The sequence below is a fragment of the Aplidium turbinatum genome, chromosome 1 (assembly GCF_918807975.1).
Source record: "Aplidium turbinatum chromosome 1, kaAplTurb1.1, whole genome shotgun sequence".
NCBI lineage: Eukaryota > Metazoa > Chordata > Ascidiacea > Aplousobranchia > Polyclinidae > Aplidium > Aplidium turbinatum.
In genome coordinates, this window is record NC_137472.1 from 28277694 (window position 1) to 28301480 (window position 23787).

Genomic DNA, 23787 nt, shown 5'->3' on the forward strand with positions numbered 1-23787 from the left:
CGCAGGCAGTCTTATCTGAAAGAAACATTTCGTAACATCGGCCATCAAGGCAAATTTCCCTAACCTGAACCTAGTTAGCACATGTAGCAACGGATTCAAAAGATCCGGGCCAGACATAATTACGTCATTTACACACACGCCGTTAAATTTGGACTTCCCATCATATACAATGCGCTTCTTAGATTGCGAAGTGACAAAATATGGCAGATACCATGTACAACCCGTAGCATGAGTTGCACTCAAGTCGTCATCGATACGCTCGATATAGCCATTCGACTGCAAGTCTTTCATCGCATCGGTTAGATATTCATAAAGGTCGGGTTGTTTCAAAGCCTTTTTCCGAAGTGCCGCGGCCCTGTCTACCGCCAGCTTATAATTGTTAGGTAAGTTGATGTTACTCATCAAAGGGACGGGGATTTCAAATTGTTCCCCTTCTAACTTAATATTTGGTTCGACTTGTGGAGTTGCAATCACATCATTACGAGATAACTGAGGTAATTCGTCATTTATCGAGATTTCTCTAATCACCTCTTTCAGGTCATTAATTTCTTGATTTTTAGTTTTAACTTGAGATTTGAGGTAAGATATCACATCACATTCTAAAGCCAGACTGGTTTTACCAACTTTTGTAACGCTCGCCTCTATGGGTGATCTTCCACCACAGGCCAGCCAACCAAGAGGAGTAAGAATTGCGTGTGGGTCAGTAACATTTCCTCCTGGGCGCTCCTCGTGGACCAACATGAGATGAGCATTGTCGTTACGTATAAGTACGTCGACCGTGTCCATTTTGTCTAAGGAAAAAATCTCTACATCATCAAAATTCCAATAGTCACTCACGTTCTGTCTGTGTGGCAGTGCGTGAACATCATCACCCCAAGGGGGGTTGACTACTGATGTAATGCTGTTAAACAATTCTCCAGTGCTTAATGACTGGATGCTAAACTCTACTAAATCGGCATTGGTTGCTTTCTTCCCAATCATTGTATCCATATTAAACGATACATTGTCGAAAGGAGATAAACCCAGGTCTCGGACTAATTTACTTGACACAAAGGTTAGTTGAGATCCTGGGTCATGTTGACAGTAAACTAACTTCGACTGTCCGTTGATAGGATTGACAATCCGGGCGGCAGTCACGCGATTCCAGGCCGCCTTGGCATTCCGGATACAGACGCTACGTACCGGTACCTCTAAGTTGTTGTTGCGTCCAGGTGCCTGATTTCTATTGCCGTTGTAGTGTACTTTTGTAGAAGAATTACACTGAGGTACCAACTTATAAAGTTGATGTAAGAGGAAATGATGCTTTTCAACTCGATCATCTCTGCATTCACGACAAGTATTACGGTAGGTACAGTCATCAACAATATGGTTACTACTCAAGCAATTCAAACATCTTTTAGCCTTAATGATCAGGTTTTTTCGTTCTACAAGAGACATGTTTAAGAATCTAGTACATTGTGATAAACGGTGATGTTCTTCAGCACCATTCACCGAACAACAAAGACAAGGGCGTGTTGTAGAGGAATATTTACTGTTACTAAATACCTTTGCTGAAGTTTGCCTCACTGGGCATGCAGATGATTTCCTGTACGTCATTTTGGCTCCCGAAGGGTCAGAATCACCTAGCAACAATATGGCGAAGTCGGAAGATAGACATGTTTCTTCCCGTACTACAAAATCAAGTAAATTGTGAAACTCAGGTTCGTTAGTACTGCCATGTTGCTCAAACAGAAAGTCTAAAAATTTCGATCGTGTTGCTAGTGGCAGTCGTTTCGCTAAGTCTAATACAAACCGTCCTTCCAACTTGTCGCGTTGGTCATGTGCCTGAGCGTACAGCAAACATTGTGATAATTGATCTTTGTAATCTTTCCACATAGAAGCCGACACCGATGGCCACTTAAGTCCGTAACGATACTTCCTGACTTCCGGTTCTGCATAAAAGCCACCACGTACTCCAAAGCATTGTGATAGCCGTTCTAGAGACATTTTAATCCTAGCCTCAGGAGGCAAACCTGGGGTATCAGAAACAAGATTAGCTATAGTTTGCGCAGCCGTTCCGACACACGCAGCTTGCAGTAAAGTTAGGCAAGATTCTTGGAAGGGGCAGCTTTTCATTAAAGCATTGATGCGACTTTTGAAAAATATGAAGGGCATATTCTCCCCATTATAAGCAATCAAAGTAGCTCTATCGAGATAGGCCCTACAGTTTTGATATTGAAAAAATGAATCTTGTTGTGTACAATTAATTTCAGACTCCCTGGGTGGCCGAGAATCATAGATGTTAGAACGACCAGTACTTACGTGCCTTGGGATTACTTGTGGGTTGTGAGAATGGTTCGTACCAAAGTTCTGAGTTCCTGTCGTCTGGCGCCCATACGTGTCCCTAAACTTAGACTCGGGCACATAAGGCTCCGGGGATCGAGAGACCGCTGGGGTTTCGTCAAGAAGTAAGGCTTCCCAGGTTAAATTATCGTTCCTATTTAAATTCGAATCGGTGGGGTCATCTCTAGCGGCCCCAAAGCTTACATGTCTTTTAAATTCCGGGTACGTGGGGTCATCTCTAGCGGCCCCAAAGCTTCCACGTCTCTTAAATTCCGGATACGTGGGGTCATCAAAGGGAACGTTAGTATTCAGATTAGTGCTAGACTCGGGAAACGATCGGTGATCTTCACCCAAGCCAGTAGTGACATTTAATTTAATTTGCTGTTTCTTGATTTCAGACTCGGCACTTAAGTTTTGAATGGCTAGGTTAGATCTTATCTCTTCCTTTTTCAATTCATTCCTAGCTATCAGCGCATTAATTTCTCTTTGTTTATTAAATTCTATAAGGGCATCAGAGTGCCCTGCATCGGGGTCAAAGTTTCGAGGCTGTAGTTTAAGTCGGGATTCGTAAGCAGCGGGATGGGATTGAGTTTCGATCTTAGCTTTAAGCCGAGTTGTCATGGGATGAGACTCCTTTTTATATGTGTAGTTAACCTCAGGAACTGTCTCATCACACTCTTTAGTCAAGTTAACGATCGGTGGGTGGGTGGCCCTCAACACATCACCATGATCACCAATTCCAACATTTAGGCCTTCAAAGATACAACTAGATATGGGCGACGAAGACATTCGCCTAACAATTACTGGTTAAAGAATTACAGTACAATATTACAATTAATTACCGGCTAAAGAAATACAATATAATACAACACTACGATTAATTACTCAATTGAGAAAAGTTCGGAACTACCTTTCATGCCAAGAGTTCGTTTGTTTGGATGTTCTTTGTTTCTTCTGAAGCTTCTTTATATATTCCCTTTATGATTGAATTCTTTCACATTCGGTTTCTTTTCTTCTTTCTTCTGATGTTGCAAAGTTAGATTAATTTGATGGTCTTTGAACTACTATTTTTAATTTGGTTCGTCCCTCTAAGTTGTTTACAGAGACTTAAATTTAGAGAGCTTGTAACATAAGTTTCCCTATCCTTTCTAAGACTTCTTTTAACACACAATTTTTGAAGTTGATTTGATTTTCTTATTGAAGGATTAAAAATAGTCTTTCACAAATACCAAGCAGTAACACCAAAAGATTTTAGCCATCCGGACGGCAAATAACAGAAAACTGGAATGATTGAAAGTAAAGTGAACAGTGCTGGCTCTACCTTTGAGAAGGCGCCTTCTCGCAGGTAAAGCGCTAACAAATCAGATGACGCGTGCATAGAAACAATAAACAAATGAGCCTCTGGAACAACAATATAACTTGCTAGTTATAATTAACAAATGGGCGTTTTTTTAATTTGATTTTATTTTTATTGGAAAAGCATTATTTCCAAATAGCAGTTACCATATTTTGTCTCTTGATTTTATTTCGGCAATTGCCGACGCCATTTTACAATCCGTAATTTTACCTCGGCAATGATTTTGCCATTGAATTAAAAACATGCCAAAATATCAAAAGTTATAGAGCTTGACCGATATATCGGTCATCCGATATCAGGGGTAGTCGATATATTGTATCGGGGTCATTCCATTATAATTCAACCAATTTTAGGAAAATTGAAAACCCTCACCTCTCAGATTTTTTTTATTTTTGGATACTTTGAAAACACAAAGAAATGATTGATGACATAATTCAGATTTTTTCTCTATCTCGTTTAATTTTTGAGTAATCGCGTATTTAAAATTTGCAGTTTCACCACTAGTGGCGCCATTGTGCAAATTCAGTGTTTTATAAAATTGGCCTAAAATCTACATTTCTGACTCAAATTGTCTAAACAAAATGTCTAATTGTCTAATAGTATGTTTTTGGGGCCAAGGATTTCAAAAATGAGGTCAAAAACACCAAACAATGCTTAGTTTTCTGTGTTAGGGGTTTTGAATATAAATTGCGGTACCCAACTTCAGATGCCCCCAATTTGCTCATGATTCAACATTTTTTTCTCTGGCAACTTGCAATAGTCTTATAAATGCCTGATCTCACTGGAACTAAAATATCTTTCAAGAATGTTTTTTGTACGATGAGGAATTTCACTTTTAACATTGCTCCTTTGATACTTTTAAATAATTGTGCATATCAGTCACATCACTTTCAAAGTGCCACTTGTTATGTATGCATTGCATCTGTACTTTGATGATTATAATGAGTTTGGATGACAATATATTGTTAGTTTGTTACAGTATACAATACTATACATGTATAGAACAAGATGGATGATAATAGTTGAAAACACCAGTGAATACAATAACAAAATATTGAGCAAAGCACTGCAAAAAACTGAAAAGATTGCAGCCAACATTGAGAAAATTCCAGCAATTATAAATCTATCACTTATATATTCATGGTAACAAATGCATGAATCTAAAATATTATTTTACACCTTTAAAAATTGCTTTTTTATTGCTACTTTTCGCGCTCTTAATAAGGCATACCAGAGCGTGTTGTCACAAGGGGCGTGTTGTCACAGCAATTTTTTTGTACTTGCACTGACTGCTTCGAGTCTATTTTTGTAGCACGTGCTTCCTTAAGAGTCATCTTCATTATGAAGTTAGCAAAGTCAAGAAAATACAGCAGGTTTAGCTTAAATTAAATTATTATCAAAAATTGGGTCATCAATGTAAATTTTACTAACTTTTCAAAATTGTGTGACGCTTTCGTCTGACCGCAAGTATGAAATCAGTTTTATAGCTTATTATGTTAGAAGTTTAGCTGACACTTTAGAAATTAATAGCGTGCCTTTTCTAGCCGCCATTAAAACTTTTGTCCGATTGCGTACGTCGGGGCGAGTTGTCACAATTGTGATGATGGTCACAGCTTACGAGAGGCAGAAGCAAAATTTGGCATAAACTACCAAACCCTTGGTCGATATGTGAAGGCAAGGAAACAAGACTCAAAGCAGTTGTTGAATTAATTTCAACTTGTTTATGAATTTATGAATGTGTAAATTCCACATAATAAACTTCTTGTAAATTCCACGTAATTGGGGTTTTTCGATTTGTGCTTTTGCTAGGACAATGCAATTGATTTGGTTATATCATTCGTACACTCACACTGTCCACTTACACTTCCTTTTGCCACTAGGTAAACTTTTAACTGCAAAAGGATTTCAAGAAAATCAAATTGTTGTAAAAAAAAAGTTGTGACAACACGCCCCAGCACAGGGCGTGTTGTCACAATTTTTTTTTTTACAAAAATTTGATTTTCTTGAAATCCTTTTGCATTTAAAAAGTTTAACTAGTGGCAAAAGGAAGTGTAAGTGGACAGCATACGAATGATATAACCAAATCACTTGCATTGTATATAGCAAAAGCACAAATCGAAAAACCCCAAACCTGTGACAACACGCCCCGGTTTGCCTTACTACCGGTGCTGTATTTTATGTTGCAATTACAATATTATATGGGTAAGACTTCTTAGTAGCCTACAATGATGTTGATTTCTTAAAAATCTAACTCTAATGTCAGCAGGTGGAATTCCCAAGGGATGTTCACAATGATAAACAATAATTGAGCACGTGGAAAACAGCGCCTTACTTTTCTCAATAATCATTAATCACTTTCACGTTAAAACCACAACTACTGTTAATTCAGTTAAATACCGGGATAAATGGAAAGAACTGTGCATGAACGCTTAAGCTTGGAACAGGCATGGTACTCAAAGAAGGAATGCATTAAGTACATTAATCAAAACAGCGTTTCTAACTTGGAGATCAAAATAAAGGCTTTCCAGAAAACAAATTATTGTTTGCTCAATGCAATAAGATCTTCAGCTGCCAAACTATAACTTCGACCTGACCCCAATGTCAAGGATAATGGTTGCAGCACTCGAATAATGTTGTTTGTGGATACCCACCAAACATTGTCTCTTGTCGGCTAGTGGAAAGTTGTTCTAGGGCCATGTGGAGCCATAAATTTAATTTTAACTTCACCAATTTGAGTGTTGTCGACTACCAAGCCAATCCACCAGTGGTTGTCATACATTGCAGCTATATAATCTTGAAGCTTTGGTGTCAACAACTGTGATGTTGTTTGAAAGAAGTGGTGTTTTCCACTTGCTTCGTCATCTTCAGCCGTTCTTTGAAAGCAATTACACCAACTCGAATGGGTAAAAAACATGAAAACTGCTTCGTGCTTGCAGATTTGTCGAGTTTGTTCCAACTCATTTGTTGACAAAAAGAAGAACTTCATTCCTTGAATTGATTCATTATGTACAAAAATTAAATGCTTCTTTTGCTGTTGTAATTTGATTATCTCGAATTCTGGTTAAACTTTCGTTTGCTAATTTTCTTTTTACTGTTCCACCCTCTCCATCACAAGCAGACTTCCCGTGGTTAGTAGCAAAGAAGTTCCATGTTGCACTTATTCCAAAATCTAGTTGGTGAAAACTGAAAAGTGAAGTGGTGAAAACATCTTCGGCATCAGAATTTTGTTTTTTGTTGGACTGTGTTACAGGGCAATGTTAAAAGTGAAATTCCTTATTGTATAAAAAACATCCTTAAAAGATATTTTAGCCCCAGTGAGATCAGGCATTTATAAGACTATTGCAAGTTGCCAGGGAAAAAAATGTTGAATCATGAGCAAATTGGGGGCATCTGAAGTTGGGTACCCCAATTTATATTCAAGACTCCTTACACAAAAAATTAAGCATTGTTTGGTGTTTTTGACCTCATTTTTGAGATCCTTGGTCCCAAAAACATACAATTAGACATTTTGTTTAGAAAATTTGACTCAGAAATGTAGATTTTAGGCCAATTTTGTAAAACATTGAATTGCGCAATGGCGCCATTAGTGGCAAAAATGCAAATTTTAAATATTCGATTACTCAAAAACCAAGTAAGATAGAGAAAAAATTTAAAATACATTCTCGATCATTTCCTTGTGTCTTTGAAATATCAAAAAACAAGAAAAATCTGAGAGGTGAGGTTGTTCACCATTGGTTGAATTATAATGGAATGACTCATCGGCTATTTTTCGCCGATAAACGTCGGCCAGTAAAAGCATACTCAAAACCAGTCATGCATGCCTTTAGAACAGTGACTCCCAACCTTTTTGTTGTAACAGACCCCTTTAGACAAATTATTAATTCTGCGGACCCCTACCTAAATTTTGCCTGAAACTCAATTAACATACTATTGACTATTACAATGAAATTTATTTCCACACGAGTCAGTTCAATCACAGTACTATTGACTGTTGTAATAATTATGCTACTCAACTACTGTATGGTGTCGGAATGGCCTGTTTCAGTGAGTCCGATTTGGAGAATCCGATTCGGAGAGTCCCTATTCGGAGACAGCCTTTTTCGGAGAGCTCCCTATTCGGAGATTTTTTGAAATTCTTTTTGAAAATTATCGGGTACCGTAGCCTAATTAACATTGCCGCTTTTACATTGCTTTAACGTCGCTAAACGTTCAAATCGTGCAGAAAAAAAATAGAAATAAAATGTTTGAACAATTAAATGAAAATTCGTCATGTCAGTTCAGTTGAATTGTTTTTATTTGTGACCATCATATCAAAAACAATACACGTCAACATAGCAAAGATATTTAAGATATGAAGTGAGCATTCTGTTGCTCCGGTTTTCTTTGGTAAAGTTATGAATATGGAACGTACCATATCACTAGGGTCTTTCCGGTGGCATAAATATGATTTAAGATCTCAGTGGTTAGGTCTAAACCCCACTTATCTAAAGCTTCGAGAATTTCAACTATAAAAGAAACGATATTGTGGAATAAAATACAAAATTCTCTACTGTAAATAAACAGAAGGCGTCGTTGGATTTAGAATTTTGTAATAGTTGAGGATTCTAATATAATTTATTCTAAGTTTGCATGCAGAAGGCGACGCAGGATACATGTCAATTTTATCTGAGCAAACATTAATAGTTCAAAAATAAATTTAATTTGCTTTTTAGTCTTAAGATCTCAATGGTTAGGTTTAAACCCCACTCATGTAAAGCTTCGACTATTTTTTTCTGCACGATTTCAACTTTTAGCAACGTTAAAACGATGTAAAAGCGGCAATGATAATTAGGCTACGATACCGACAAATTTTCATTTAATTGTTCAAACATTTTATTTCTATTTTTTCTGCTTGATTTGAACGTTTAGCGACGTTAAAACGATGTAACAGCGGCAATGATAATTAGGCTACGGTACCGACAAATTTTCATTTAATTGTTCAAACATTTTATTTCTATTTTTTTCTGCACGATTTGAACGCTTAGCGATGTTAAAACGATGTAAAAGCGGCAATGATAATTAGGCTACGGTACCGACGAATTTTCATTTAATTATTCAAACATTTTATTTCTATTTTTTCTGCACGATTTGAACGTTTAGCGACGTTAAAACGATGTAACCAGCGGCAATGATAATTAGGCTACGATACCGACGAATTTTCATTTAATGGTTCAAACATTTTATTTAAAAATATTTTTTCTGCACGATTTGAACGTTTAGCGACGTTAAAACGATGTAAAAGCGGCAATGATAATTAGGCTACGGTACCGGATAATTTTCAAAAAAAATTTCAAAAAATCTCCGAATAGGGAACTCTCCGAAAAAGGCTGTCTCCGAATAGGGGACTCTCCGAATCGGACTCTCCAAATCGGACTCACCGAATCGGACTCACCGAAACGGGCCATTCCCGTTTTCTATAGAGATTGACAGCACATCTTCATGCCAAGGAAAGTGCACCCTATGTAATCAATCTCGATCCTGCTGTCAGTGAAGTCCCTTTTCCCGTCAATATTGACATCCAAGACACTGTGAAATACAAAGAAGTAATGAAACAGTATGGTTTGGGACCAAATGGAGCTATAATGACATCTCTTAACCTATTTACCACCAAGTTTGATCAGGTAGCCTGAAATGACTAAGCTTGTTTAATGTTTATTTCAAAATTAAATTCTAACTTTATAACAGCTTATCTTGCATTTATAATAATATTTGATATTTGATAGCATTTATAATAATAGGCTATATATAAGTTTAAATCATTCATCTACAGTATTAATCAAACAAGGTGCTCTCTGAAAAGCTAAACTTCTAAACTGATATGATTTTTACATTATTTTTTTTCTGAGGTTTTAATGTTTTTTATTTGTTGCAAGCACTTGCTGCAACATTAAACAGTGTTTTTTTAAAGTTTTTTCCTGGATGTTCAAGAAAGCACCGCTTGTTCATCTCCGAAAAAGGCTGTCTCTGAATTGGAGTCTCTAAATAGTCTCAGACCACTCACTAAATAACTACATGAATTCTAAGATTTTCTTAGGGATTGTAGCTCATAGAGATACGAAATTGCATCCGTTTTTGGTATATCTGGCATCCGCAACACTAGAAGGGTTAGTTACGTTTTTATTTGATTTACAAAATAAGGTATATACTTTAAGAAGAGTGAAATTGTTTATAAAGTATATATATAATTTCAAGTTTTCAGTTGAATGCAAGCCAGCTGCAAAGCGTAAAAAATGTCAAATTGGCAATTAACTCTTCTAATGTTGGTGGAACAACGGAGTTACTCGTCCGGTAATGTACTGTCCCTACATTTTCTATGATTCAGGAAAAATAATTTCATAACTAAAGAGATCCTCGTTATTTAGGTGCAGACAGTTAGGTGCCTGCTAAATAGGTGGTGCGCACTGTGGCGCTGGTCATGTAGGTGCTATTCGGTTTGTAAAATTAAACTAATAATCATTTGTCAGAAATGTTTGATTACTGCTTAAATATTCGGTATGTTTTTTTACTGATGTTTAGTGTGGTTATTATTTGACTTAAACTTAACTCAGTCATGTTTGGGAACTGGAATAATTTGTTGATAAAGCTTTCGCCGACGCAAACTATATATTTTTCTGTTCATTATAACATTTTGTGTGAAAAGCATTGCCCTATTTGCCAAGTGGATATAATCTCCAATATTACCATCAAGCACCTAATGAAATGGACTTTACTGGGAATAGCACCTAAATGACTGGGCACCACACCTAAATATTCTAAATCCAACGACGCCTTCTGTTTATTTAGAGAATTTTGTATTTTATTCCACAATATCGTTTCTTTTGCATTCTTGCGTTTTATCCAGTGTTTACTGTTTACCTTTGAGTGCCTTCCCAGATGGTAAGATCCGTCAATTTTATTGTCTGGGTTTGTTCAAAATAAGTGTTTTACATCAAAACAACATTTTTCATGATTAACAATAGAGGTTAATGAGACAAAGTCTCAGCGAAAACGAGTTGACGAAAAAAAGACAGTTGCCAAATAGTCTGCAGACGTTGAATCAATGTAAAAATGACGGATTTTTTCGTCTGGGAAGGCACTCAAAGGTAAACACTGGATAAAATGCAAGAATCCAATAGAAACGAGGAGCAAGTCTTTTAGGCGCAGACAGTTAGGCGCCCGTCAAATAGGCGCGCACACTGTGGCGTCTGGATATTTAGGTGCGGAGCACTGTGGCGCCCGTCCATTTAGTTGCTATTCCTAGTAAAGTCTGCAGATTGTATCAGCTTGGCAGGTAGGGCAATGCTTTTTGTGATATTGAAAAAAATGTTATATTGTTATATTGAAAAAAAAATGTCATGGCTTCCGTGAGTGAAGCTGCTTAAACTGGCAATGCTTTTCACACAAAATGTTATATTGAACGGAAAAATATATTGTATTTTACTGCGCGTGTTCGGCATTTATTTGTTGTTAGTCCAGGTTTGCGTCGGCAAAAGTTTTATCAATAAATTATTCAAATTTCCGAACATTACTGAGTTCACTTTTAGTTAAGTCAAATAATAACTATGGTACGCTAAACACCAGCAAAAAATATACCGTAGCCTATATTGAAGCGGGTGGTAGGCTTGAGTGAAGAGTAACTTAGTTTTCTGTCAAAACCCTGACTAGGTATAACAACGAGCAAAGTCGCACCATTATGCTTGCAACTTCTAGCCAGGGTTCACATGCCCTATAGAAGTGCATTCATGTAGTAGAGCGTTGTCTCATACGAACTCATCACACGACCATTCCATCCCGAGTAGAAGTAATTGCGAAAGATAATAGATTAAGTAAAGGTCCATCTGGCTGCAACCTGTGTTCAGGATGCATAGCAAATGTCCTGTGGAGATGTGCTAATATCAAGAGTATTAGAGCGTAATTGTCTCGCACCTCATCTCCACACGCGCATTAACAAAACAACATATTTTTCTGTTCAATATAACACTTTATGTGAAAAACATTGCCCTACCTGTCAAGCTGATACAATCTGCAGCCTTTACTAGGAATAGCACCTAAATGAACGGGCGCCGCAGTGCTCCGCACCTAAACATCCAGACGCCACAGTGTGCGCGCCTATTTGACCAGCGCCTAACTGTCTGCGCCTAAAAGACGTGGACCCTAGAAACGATATTGTGGAATAAAATACAAAATTCTCTAAATAAACAGAAGGCGTCGTTGGATTTGAAATTTTGTAATAGTTGAGGATTCTAATACATTATAAGTTTGCATACAGATGGTGACATAGGATACGTGTCGATTTTATGTGAGCAAACATTTCAATTTAATAGTTCAAACATTTTGCGCTAAATTTCATTTCAATTTATTTTTCTTTGTCGGAATGCAAAAGAAACGATATTGTGGAATAAAATACAAAATACAATTTAAAACTGTAGCCGAATAGGGAACTAGCCGAATCGGACTGTAGCTGAATAGGGAACTAGCCGAAACGGGCCATTCCGAACTAATAAATCTCCTAAATTTTTTACAGGTGATGTCATTTTTGCAAAAACGCTCTGCTGATGTTAAGAACGTACTGATCGACACACCAGGCCAGATTGAAGTCTTCACTTGGTCTGCATCAGGTGCTATCATCACGGAAACTTTGGTAAATGTAGTTGTATGTAAAAATAATACTAATGGAACATGTGAGTTGTGACATTAAGGCGACAATACTATTACTAATCAAAAAAAGACAAGCAGGTTTGGTAACTACAAAAATTTATTGGTAGAGCTTTCGCCGCCGTAAAGGCGGCTTCATCAGTACTCTTATTCAAATAGAAGCTCTACCAATAAATTTTTGTAGTTACCAAACCTGCTTGTCTTTTTTTGATTATTATACGTTTGGTTGAATCTTTCTAATTGGATCCTACAATTATTCATGATTATCAATTCTCAAAACACCGAGAAGCCAGAACTGAGGTTTAGAGTCTGCAGAATCATTTTAATACTAATACTATTACTAGTGATAATTTTTTTTTTTCTTAACTCTAAAAGATAGGAAATTTAATGAAAATTTTGAATGTGTAAAAATTCTATTGAATTTTAAACGCATTTGTGCAAAAAAAAATTTTCTTACCTTCAGTACCACTTGCAGAACTCTAAAAAAATCTATCATTTGGCATTTTTGAAGTGGAATTGACTTGTGATAAGTAGCCTAAGTTCCTTCTAGTATTCAATTTTTAAAATACAATTTAGATTAGAGATTTATCAGTTTTGCAAGCTTTGTCAGAGATGTTAACTTGAGCTGAGTGTTGGCATTTTTAGCACTCTTAGCAGTAGGAAGATACAATGGAAGACTTCGAGGTGGCGGATTTCAGGAGGAAATTTTTGGTTATGATGTTGCTAACTTTAAGTGGTGTTTTCTCAAAATGTTGTTCTTTTAAACGAAAAATGTATCTATTTCTTCAATTTTTGTCCAATCTGCTTCAAATTTTCAGGAAATGTTCACAGCAGCACGAACATTCAAATAATGGAACAGTTTTTTTTTGAAATACAAACTAATACCCCTTTAATGAAAAAAAAGCAAATAAAAATACCTTGTTTTGAAGTGGTATACTTTGTGACACAATATTTTTCGTCATTGATCAGTTAGGAAAAAATCCTCCCATTGTTTTTTTGTTAATAGGGCAATATAAAAAAGTTTATAAAAAAGGCAATATAAAAAAGTTTCAACTCGATAGCGTGCACCTCATTTATGTTTTTAGGTGTCATGATTTCTTTCTATCTTTTACCAGGAAAGAGACTTGGAAAGGTTCAATGACGTAGTTTAATGAGATATTACCGAAAGGCAGTCAATTAAATGTCGAATAGTTCTACTAGTGAAATGATAATGAAAATTCTTGAAGGACTTTAACGAACGGCTTCTCAAATAACTTTAATTTCAAACACAATTTATATCAGCACCAATTCTCATCTACTTGTATTCAATTACTTCAACTCTCAATCAACAATAATCTCTGCACCTATTACCAATTCACAACTCATAACACGACTCTCATAATCAACTCATCATAATAATAACGATTACGCAAATTACACCACTATTTATAGAAGGTTGTTCGGTCTAGTAACTTCGAGAAGGTTACGTTATGTTACATCATAAGGACTCATTGTTCTGTCAAGTTGCACTAAACGTAAACAGGCAAGTTTAAAGAAGCTTCCAGATTCTCACGTAGGGTAGAAGGTTCTAGAAAATATGTTACATAATAAAGATTTCGCAATGACAGATCTACTGATAAACATCCTTATGACGTCATGACAAACGACATTTGGCAATTGTGAAAAACAAAAGAACATTCCAGGTTTGTTCTGAATGAATGTTCTGGAAATACATTACATAATAAAGACTTCGCAATCAGAGATCACTACAGGTCAGTAACGGATAATAACACATCGCTCAAGGATTCCACAATCAAAACAGCACGTTCGTTAGGATACAAAGCAGCCCGTCGCAAGACCTCGCACATTGATTGTGAACATTAGGTTTTAAATATTTTTGCTTAATTTTGCTTTTTTTTGACTTCAAAGCCAGCTGACTAGCTTGTTTGTTATTATGTCATGAAATTTTTGTTTCTATCTTATAGAGCATTTCAAGACCTTTTCAAAAATATACAACTTGTTGGGGTTGTAACAACATCTTGTATGATTTGGACTTATTTATCCACACCATCAAAAAGTGTTGCTAGCCCTAGTATTGTCGCCTTAAAGAAACAGAGATGTATCGGCAATCAGTTCACTCTCCCAAACCTAATCCTTAACATTTTATGTCACAACTTTTGACACCACATACAATACTTTCAAGTTCAATGATTTCACTGTCACAATTTAATTTGATGAAGTTGTTGACATGTGCTGGCAACCAGTGCTGTTGTAAAATGGGAAAGTGCATTCATTGGCAGTGGGAGTGCTTTGAAGAAAAAAATGTTTAAGCTTTCTTTAAATATTGTAATTTTTTTGGTTTGTTTTACTGTTTTGATTACTGTTTCGGCGGAACCGAAACGGGCTATATATTAGGGTGGGTCGCGAAATGGACTTTTTCACCAATTCGAAAACCTCAAATGGATATGTGAAAATAGGCCCGAAAAAATACTCCATGCCAAATCTGAGCTGATTTGGACCAGAAATAGATTGCGAAAATGCATTTGAAATTCCCAAAAATATAGACTTTTGGGCAAAAATGGCATTTATTATTTTTTTATCCAGAACTTAAAAACAATTATTCTGTGATCCAATATTGGTGAAATCCATCTCCTTATACATTTTAAATACCACTATACCCTTTTCAAGGTCACAATTCACCTCATGATTATGTTAAAAACTACTTTAAAATGTGAAAAAAATGCTAAATTATGCAATATTGCATCATTCACAAAATTATACTGTAAGAGAGAGGTAGTGTTAATGTAGACGGATTACAATGCTGTCAAAATTGAAAATAACCAGAAAAAATGCATGCCCGATCGTTGGTCTTTCTAGAGAGCTACCCTAGGCACAACTTCCATTATCTAAGGATATTTTGAAGAAAGTGAATCTCCTTAGGGAAAGATGCCTGGGGGATGAGGACGAAGAAGCTGTCTTTTCACAAATAATGTCAGATGTAAAATCAATTAACCTCAAAATCTGTACCAATATTCCACTAATTCCAGACAAGACTATGAAAACCAAATTGATTAGGCTCCTTAAAGAATATGAAGATCTCAAAAGAAATCATCTCACCAAGAAAAAACGGACTAACTTTACTTCAAAAGGACACAATTGTGGATGTGATATGAAAGCTCATATCAAATGCAAGTGCCCAAAAGATGATCAAATACCATTGATTGATCTGCATTTTGTGTGGGATCAGTGGTTAAGGGATAGTGGTCGCTCAAGTTCTCAAATTCAAAGTGTCGATCCAACTGGATAGCAGCACTAAGAGAGCAAGTACGGAAACAAGCAAAGAAAGGATCTAGATCCGCAGCTGCACATTGCAGCACATTTGCCAGTGACATTCAGGGAGACTCTACTATTACTGATGATACCGATGACTCGTCGTCAATTGTTTCCTCTGTTACGTCTTTATTTAGGGATGTTGTTGCTGATACGCCAGAACTGTCAATGTCGAAAACGTATCAATTTCTCGATTGGTTTCACAAAAGAAGATTTTTGAAAATACTGGACGCGAAAGTGAAAGATATGGTGTGTCCATTCGAGCAACAGCAGTGATATGTACCGCTCTCTTAGTTGATATCGGCATCGTTACGGAAGATGATACTTCACAAATAATTGATGAGTAAAATCCAAAGAGATAAGAAATATCTTAGAAATGAAAATGTGGATTGCAATTCCATCGCAGTGTGCCCGGCTTTGGTCCAGGATGTGTATTTTGATGGCCGTAAAGATCAAACACTTGTTCCACGACCAGGAACCAGCGGCAAGCACGTGGCCAAAGAAGAACATTATTCTGTAGTGAAACAGCCTGGTGGCAGGTACCTAACTCACTTCACTCCTCAAAGCGGACACAGTAAGGACATTCAGCAATTCTTATTGGCTGTCCTAAAAGAAAAAAATTGGCCGACCAGTTTGAAGTTCATCAGATGTGACTCAACAAATGTTAACGTTGGAATGCATGGCGGGGTTATCGCATTATAAGAAAAGCATTTGGATTTTGGACCATCAGCTTGTCTGGCTGATATGCATGCTGCACTTGAATGAGTTGCCATTCCGGCATCTTTTTATCAAACTTGATGGAGAAACTACCGGTGATAGGTCAATAGGTCATTCAAAGGACCTAATTGGCAACTTTGTAAGTCTGCTGAATACCTACCTATCGATATCAATTTCCAACCGATCAAGAATGCCCCACCTATGCGAGAACTACCTCAAGAAATTGTCTATGATTTATCGGACTGTATGATGTTTGTGCAGCTATTCGAAATGGATCTGTACCAGCCCGACTAGAGAGCATCAATATCTGCCCCTTAAACCATGCTCGATGGTTGACTTTGGCCTCCAGAGTTTGCCGGTTGTACGTTAGTGAACATGGTCGTGTTGGTAATGTGAAGGCCAACCTTGAGGCACCAGGGAGGGCCAAATTCTGTCGAAGCTTAATTCAAGAGCCATTCATCCAATATCTGATTCGAAGAAGGATTTCATTTCATTTGTGCACCAAAGTGGCAGTTATGATGGAGCAACGATTGATAAATGAATTGACTGACTGCAGCCGAACTGCTTTCATAGATGCTTTTGCATAATATGTTTCTATGTAATTCAGCTTGAATGGTACAAAACTTCGAACAATTGAGAAAATGCTTTAAATGTGTGCTGCAATAAAGCATTTAATCAATTACTTTTAGCTTATACACACTAGTATACAGTATAATACACTACAGTGTACAATACACGCTATTTCAATTGTATTCGTCATCATGCATATTTGGCGTTTTTTTCACATTTTTAAACAAGTAGTTTTGAGACATAATCCTAGTTGAATTGGCCTTTAAAGGAGTACAATGACATCTAAATTGTATAAGGGCATGCATTTCATCAATATAGTGTGACAGAATTTTTTTTTTCAAGTTTTGGAGAAAAAATGGTAAATGACATTTTCCCCGAAAAATCAGGATTTTTGGGAAATTTCAAATGCATTTTCGCAAGCCATTCCTAGACCAAATGAGCTCAGATTTGGCATGGAGTGTTTTTTTGGGCCTATTTTCAAATAACCATTTGAGGTTTTCGATTTGGTGAAAAAGTCAATTTCGCGACCCACCCTACTATATACTTATATACCCCGGCTAGTATTAGGTCAATAACAAAACCTTGATTATTTTATTACTTTTTATTTTAATATTTATGTTGAAGAATATTATCCATATTTGTTGTATTTGTATATTCAAGGCTGCGATTTTTGCCTTTCTTGGCGGCAATTTTGCTCGACACGCGCAGTCACTATTCGACAAACGCTGCGCCTTATGAAAAAAAAATTAAAAAGAAGAAGAAAAAAAGCTGAGAGAGGACGTCAAGTCAGGTCGACGTACAATCGGGGGATGGGAGCATCATGTGATGCAATCATAAGAGTGCCGGCTTACGTAAATTTTCTTCCGTCAGGTACTTACTTCAAGGCAAGGCCTAAAAGCGACGCTTCATGCGAGAAATTCCCAAAGCGTCCGCGCCGCCATTTTGAACTCTGCGGAAAAATGCTTTGATCAAAGTTCTAACGCCTGGCATCAAACATTTCGCCATACACGTTTCGTGCTATTCGACACAATGGGTTTCTTTTATAGATTAAATAACTTAGGCTGCTTTTAGTTGTATGATATCGTCTATGCCAGTCTGTATTTCGCCGTATGAGCCAATTAACAATATTGCACTGTTAAAATGACTCTGTTGGATGCTTTTTAGGAAAGTTTTTCACATCTCAAACATTTGGTAACTAGCATATTTCGTTCCTAACTGTGTTTGCGTGCGGGTGCGTGCATAACCATTTACGACTTTACGTACTAAGCGAGACTAAAGAGATGCCAAAGGAAAAAATCTCGCAGTAGGTTACACTAGCAGTATACAACAACTCTTATGAGCATTTCGGAATGGAAGTTAACATTGATAAAACTAGAATACTCAACCAAACGCCACCTGATCACACCTCCCCTGAGATCAATATTAAGGAAAGACCTCTAGGTTAAGTGGACTACTTTTCCTACCTTGATAGCATACTTTCAACAGCACCAACATGTGCAAAGGATATTGAACATCGTATAAAAGCAGCGCATGGTGCCTATGGAAGACTCAACCATCATTTTTTCAACAACCATGCTATATCTATCCGCGCAAAAATTATGGTCTTCCGGGCAGTCGTTCTATCCACCCTTCTCTATGCTTGTGAAACCTGAACATTATATCGCCGTGACATCAAACGTCTTGAAAATTTCCAGCAGAGGAAACTGGGCCAAATTCTAGGCACTCGTTGGGAAGATTGTCTCACCAACGATGCAATCCTTGATCGTGCCAGGTTGCAACACTGCTTTTGCTGGACAGGACATGTCTTTCGAGTGGACCCAACGAGGTTTCCGCAAATAATGCTTTATGATGAACTAGACACAGGGAAAAGACCCCCCGGAAAACTAAAAATGGGATACAAAGATCAGCTGAAAATCTCCCTCAGCCATGCAAACATTGATCTGGATTCCTGGAAACAACTTGCTAGTGACAGATCACTTTGGAGAAAAAGAACCAGGGAAGGCGCGGAAATTTTTCGAAAAAACAAGAAACAGGATACAAAAAGCCCAAGAAAAACGAAACACTAGAAAAGCTAAAACTACCACGTCCCCCACCCTCTATACAATGTGACTTTTGCCCACGCCCATCATAGACTGGGCTTCTAAAGCCACATACGACATCACCATTCAAAGCCAAATTCGATTTGAAGGCGAAACCAATGCTCGGACACGAGGTAGAGCCGCCGCCGACGACAATAGACTAAAGCAGTGTTCTTCAACGGGGGCGATATCGCCCCCCAGGGGGCGATTTGTACAATTTTTGAAATTGGGGGGCGATTTTACTGTTTAGGGGGGCGATTGGTAAGGCCGAGTGCAATTATCGATCAAGATCGTTCTGGATCCTTAAACTACTTTTTGGTTTGTTCGACTTGTGCACGAGTAAAAAAAAGGTCAAACCATGGTCAAACATGAAACTCAGGTTTGAGTCGTTTGTTGCAATGCAAATGCGTGTGTGCATGCGCGATTTTGAGTGTGCTCTGGTCAAGCACGTGGTAATTTCGTTCGACAATCGGTAGCAAAGGACAATATGGCCTCACCCTACAATCGACAATTTTCCACCCGGCAACCAGTATGGCCGAACGGCAAGCGATTCCGGCGGCCAGCAACAAAAACGTCTATGATTGACGTAAGTTTTCTGCTTCAGCGCTTCGCGTTAACGAGCCGAATCTCCGATGGTAATAAGAAGAAAACGAGTTTTGCTTTCGCAATACGCATACAAAGCCCTCGATAGTTACTTGTATCCTTCTCGAGTTACCTGCGGCCGAGCAGAGCTTACTTTCGGTGGCCGTTTCTGAACCCTTCGGCGGCCACGGCCGCCGTTAATTTTGAGGCCTCGTTTGAGGGGGCGATTTGGACCCGCACTTTCAACAAAGGGGCGATTTTGTAAAAAAAAGTTGAAGACCACTGGACTAAAGGTTTTTTTTTTGCGATGCTCAGTTGCGCGTTTACAACAGTTCTCTTCCTGGAGCAAAAGAAATAATATACACGTCCGGTAGGTACACATCTTAGCGCTTGATTGATTGAATTTTTATCCTCGGACTGGGAAAGCTTCTTGTAGAGCTTAATCCTGGCAGTTTCGCATAGGGGAAACCTGTGTAATTTGAACCCCTTAAGCAGGATTTGCCATCACTTTTTTACAACACAATTATTTTTTTGAAATTGACATGTTAACAACTTGAAGACATGGTACACACATGAAAAAAATTATTGGAAGAAATTGAACACAATGGCCACAAAGGTGATTTTTAAAAAAACTCGTACCCTGGTCCAAATTACACATGCCCTTTGTAAAATGAACCTAATTTAATAGAAATAACGTTAATTGCTCAATCAGGAACCGGTAACAAGTCAATAGAAGATTGCCTCGATTTACGTATACAATACACTAACATAATTTCGGCACAATTAGGATACTGCGAGCAACACAAAGTCTGTTGGATAAAGAACTAGTCGAAATCGGATGCTGTACCGGAGGAAGAGGCTGTCGCGTCGTCACTGGAATACTTGAAGACGCAAAACTGCCTGTTCATGAACGCACGATGCCATATGATCGGAAGCATTACTTTACTGCCGAAAAACCATTTATCTAATTTTGTACCACTTTTTATATTCGCAACGACACTGGTAAAAAATAAGCATTCGATGAAAGAATAACTTTTGCGTAACAATTAAGCCAGTAGCCTATTTATAAGGTTGCAAACTTTTTACAGTTCACAAGAGCATTGTCAGCGCATAAAATAGCTTTTGTGATGCTCTGGGTTACCGCCGTGTGACACACGATGAAGAAGAAGCGCATAAAATTTTGTTTGATTAAAGCATACGGCAATTGCCGCCGTAATCCAAGGTTTGTTAATTTGGCGACGGCAATGTTTTTGCCGTCGTAGATGGAAGCTAATTTCGAGGGCTGAAGAGTTGACACAAGAGGGCACTAATTTGAAACATCAGAAAGAGCAAGTTTCGTCGCCTCTTCTGTCCATTTGCAATATTTTCCTTTGGCTTTTCTTTCAGCTCGAGTAGATATTTCAATCAAGATAAATTTTACTTTTCGATACAAAGATATAACACAAATCAATTTATAAATTGCACACATGTCACATGGCTTACTATTTTCGCTTTTTAAACCTTTTAAGATGAAAAAAAAAAAAAATTTACACAGCAAGGTAGCCAATTCCTTGGGTAACAAATCCTCACATTTTTTTTTTGAAAAACATTTTACACCCTTTCCACAATTTCTTGCGCCATGACCGTAGAAAATTACATCAGTCTACCTGAAAACTGAAAATTCTGAATTGCTGCCAAATGCCATTGTTCAGAAATTAGCGGTTGCTAGTGATGACGTAAGGTGATGTGGTTGTTGCAGCTGTCCAATAAAAACCAATTTGAAAGAGAGTGAAACGAAAAAACGTATGTGGTCCAAATTACACATGGTATCAAATTACACAGGTTTCCCCTACTTGTAGAGGCTTTGAATCACTGACGCAGGCCCGGTTGCGAAATTTTTTTTCCCACGAACTTTTTGCTACTTCGCATAGAGCTTGTACTTATACCGTGTGAATGAAAACATTTTTAGTTGGCGCGTTTGGTTCAGTGGTTTCCCCTTTTTCTTTATAATCGTGAGGACATCGGTTCGACGCCCATCAAAGTCAATTTTTTTTTCTTTTGGCTTACATCAATTTTTGCGATGCACAAAAGCTTTTCAAAAAAAGTAAGGTTAGGGCTAATGGGTTAGGGCAGTGGTTCCCAACCTTTTTGTCTTGGTGACCCCCTTTAAAAATTTTCGTAGATACCGCGACCTCCACTTATATTCTTTCCTAAATGCAAGTATACTATTAACAAATAATACAACAAAAGGTAGCACTAAAAATGTTTTTCTTGCATTTATCGACAAATCAATGCGATGGTTGACCTTGTAGGTCTGCAGCTAACCGTGAAATTCGAATTTGCGTGCTAGACAGAGCCAGTCTCATGTCGTCTTCCACATCCATTCTATTTCTATCCTTTGTTTTCATATGCAGAAGAGCGGAAAAACCACTCTCACTTAGATACGTCGTAGCGAAGGGCAGTAATACTTGAAAAGCCAGCTTAGAAATCTGTGGGTATGAATCATACATTTCACACCAAAATTGAGAGAGTGACTTTGTATTGCTGGTTCGCAATTGCTAATTGGTCACTTAAATTAAACAACCAGCATTCCAGTCCCAGTTGAAAATATCTATCATTATGATTTCAAAAACACAAAGCTGTTGCACTGATGTAATGCTCAAGTTCTCTCTTCCTCCTACACTACAAATAAATACTTAAATAGACCACAAACTACTAGCACTAGGGCTAATCTCGTTACTAGGATCTCATTGCGGTGTGTTTACATCACCCGCAACCGCTTCATTTCAGTTGAAACTACCGACATGAAATCCAGATCGCTACGAATCTCATTTCGGTCATCGCATGCAAACAGACTACCGTAGGCTACGAGTCTGGCAGACTAACCGAAACGGAAAATTTTCATTTCGGGCGCAATGAAACGTCATGTAAACGTAGCCTGGCACATACTACTAGCGGACCGGTACCTCGTCCTACTTACATTCACTTTTGTTGTTGCATTAGCAACAGCTTCGCGACCCCCTATAAAATGCTCTGCGACCCCCAGGTTGGGAACCACTGGGTTAGGGTAAATTCTTAATCAATTCGGAAAATCTTACTTTGAGATTAGTGACCACAATCAATTTCTTTTCTCAACTTGACTAGACTAGGTGTGTCTCCAGGCTACGTATTTTTTTCAAGTTCAATGTTTAGATTTGGACCTGGAGGGGAAAAATCGGCTGCTATGGGGGCGAAAATCGGTAAAAACACTTACGCGCGCCGCGCGGTAACCAGTAATGGCCACACTTACAGAAATATGCAAATGAGACAGAAAGTTTGTGGGAAAAAAATTCGCGGCCCGGTCACCGAGATTGACAGAGTGAAGTTTCCGATTGTTGAAGTGTTGTTGCCGGGGAATTATTCCATCCATTAGATGCCGCTGAATGGAGAGCAGTCCTTAGAATGCGTTGCTCAAGCGCTCATCTCGAGAGTCGAACTAGCGCCGCTTGATCTTGAAGCTTCTTCGTTCCAGAAGTCACGCACTAACCAATTGAGCTATCGGGACGGACTCTTGATACTCCTTTGCAATTATTTAACCAGCGTGCGATTAAAAACTTAAGTAAGTGACTCTGACGTACACCCACACAACTTGTGCAGTAATTCGCGGCCAAACGCTTTATCTGACCTCTTGAGATGTCATATTTCTATTCGACAAACAAACGCAGAATTTTTAGTCGTTCGACAAGAAAGAAAAAATGGCAGCCCTGTTTGTATTGATGTAATTGGCACAAGTAATCTACAACGTTGAAATGGATGAAACAACACAAGTATTTCTTTTTGCCGTGTAACAATGTTCTTTGTAAAACTTGGAGTAGTGTTGAATCCTTGAATTAGAGAACAATTTAAGCATAATTGTGCATTGCTGTTAAAAAAACTATATACATTAGACATACCCCCAGCCGATAGTGACTTCGTATGGCCTCTGCGTTTTGGATATTAGTTTTTGATCGGTTATGTTTGACTCGTTTAATTCATTCCAGGCTTCTTCCTTTCCTACGGTTGTTGTGTACGTCATGGATACAGCCCGCAGCACTAACCCAGTCACATTCATGTCCAACATGTTGTACGCTTGCAGTATTTTGTACAAAACCAAGCTGCCGTTCATTGTTGTCATGAACAAGGTGAACTTTGTTGTGAACGTGTTTGATGTATGATATATTA

General features: G+C 37.9%; 1 protein-coding gene across 2 annotated transcripts in view; it reads left to right on the forward strand.

The window, feature by feature from the left end:
• LOC145769972 (GPN-loop GTPase 1-like) overlaps nt 1–23787 on the forward strand; it is a 43677-nt gene that overhangs the window by 15786 nt on the left and 4104 nt on the right. Inside the window, exons 2-4 of one of the 2 annotated variants that reach the window (XM_082581542.1) lie at nt 9139–9339; nt 12222–12338; nt 23607–23747. In XM_082581542.1, the coding sequence (XP_082437668.1) occupies nt 9139–9339; nt 12222–12338; nt 23607–23747 (459 nt within the window). The remainder of the gene's footprint in view (nt 1–9138; nt 9340–12221; nt 12339–23606; nt 23748–23787) is intronic. The other variant, XM_082581551.1, reaches the window with a different exon arrangement.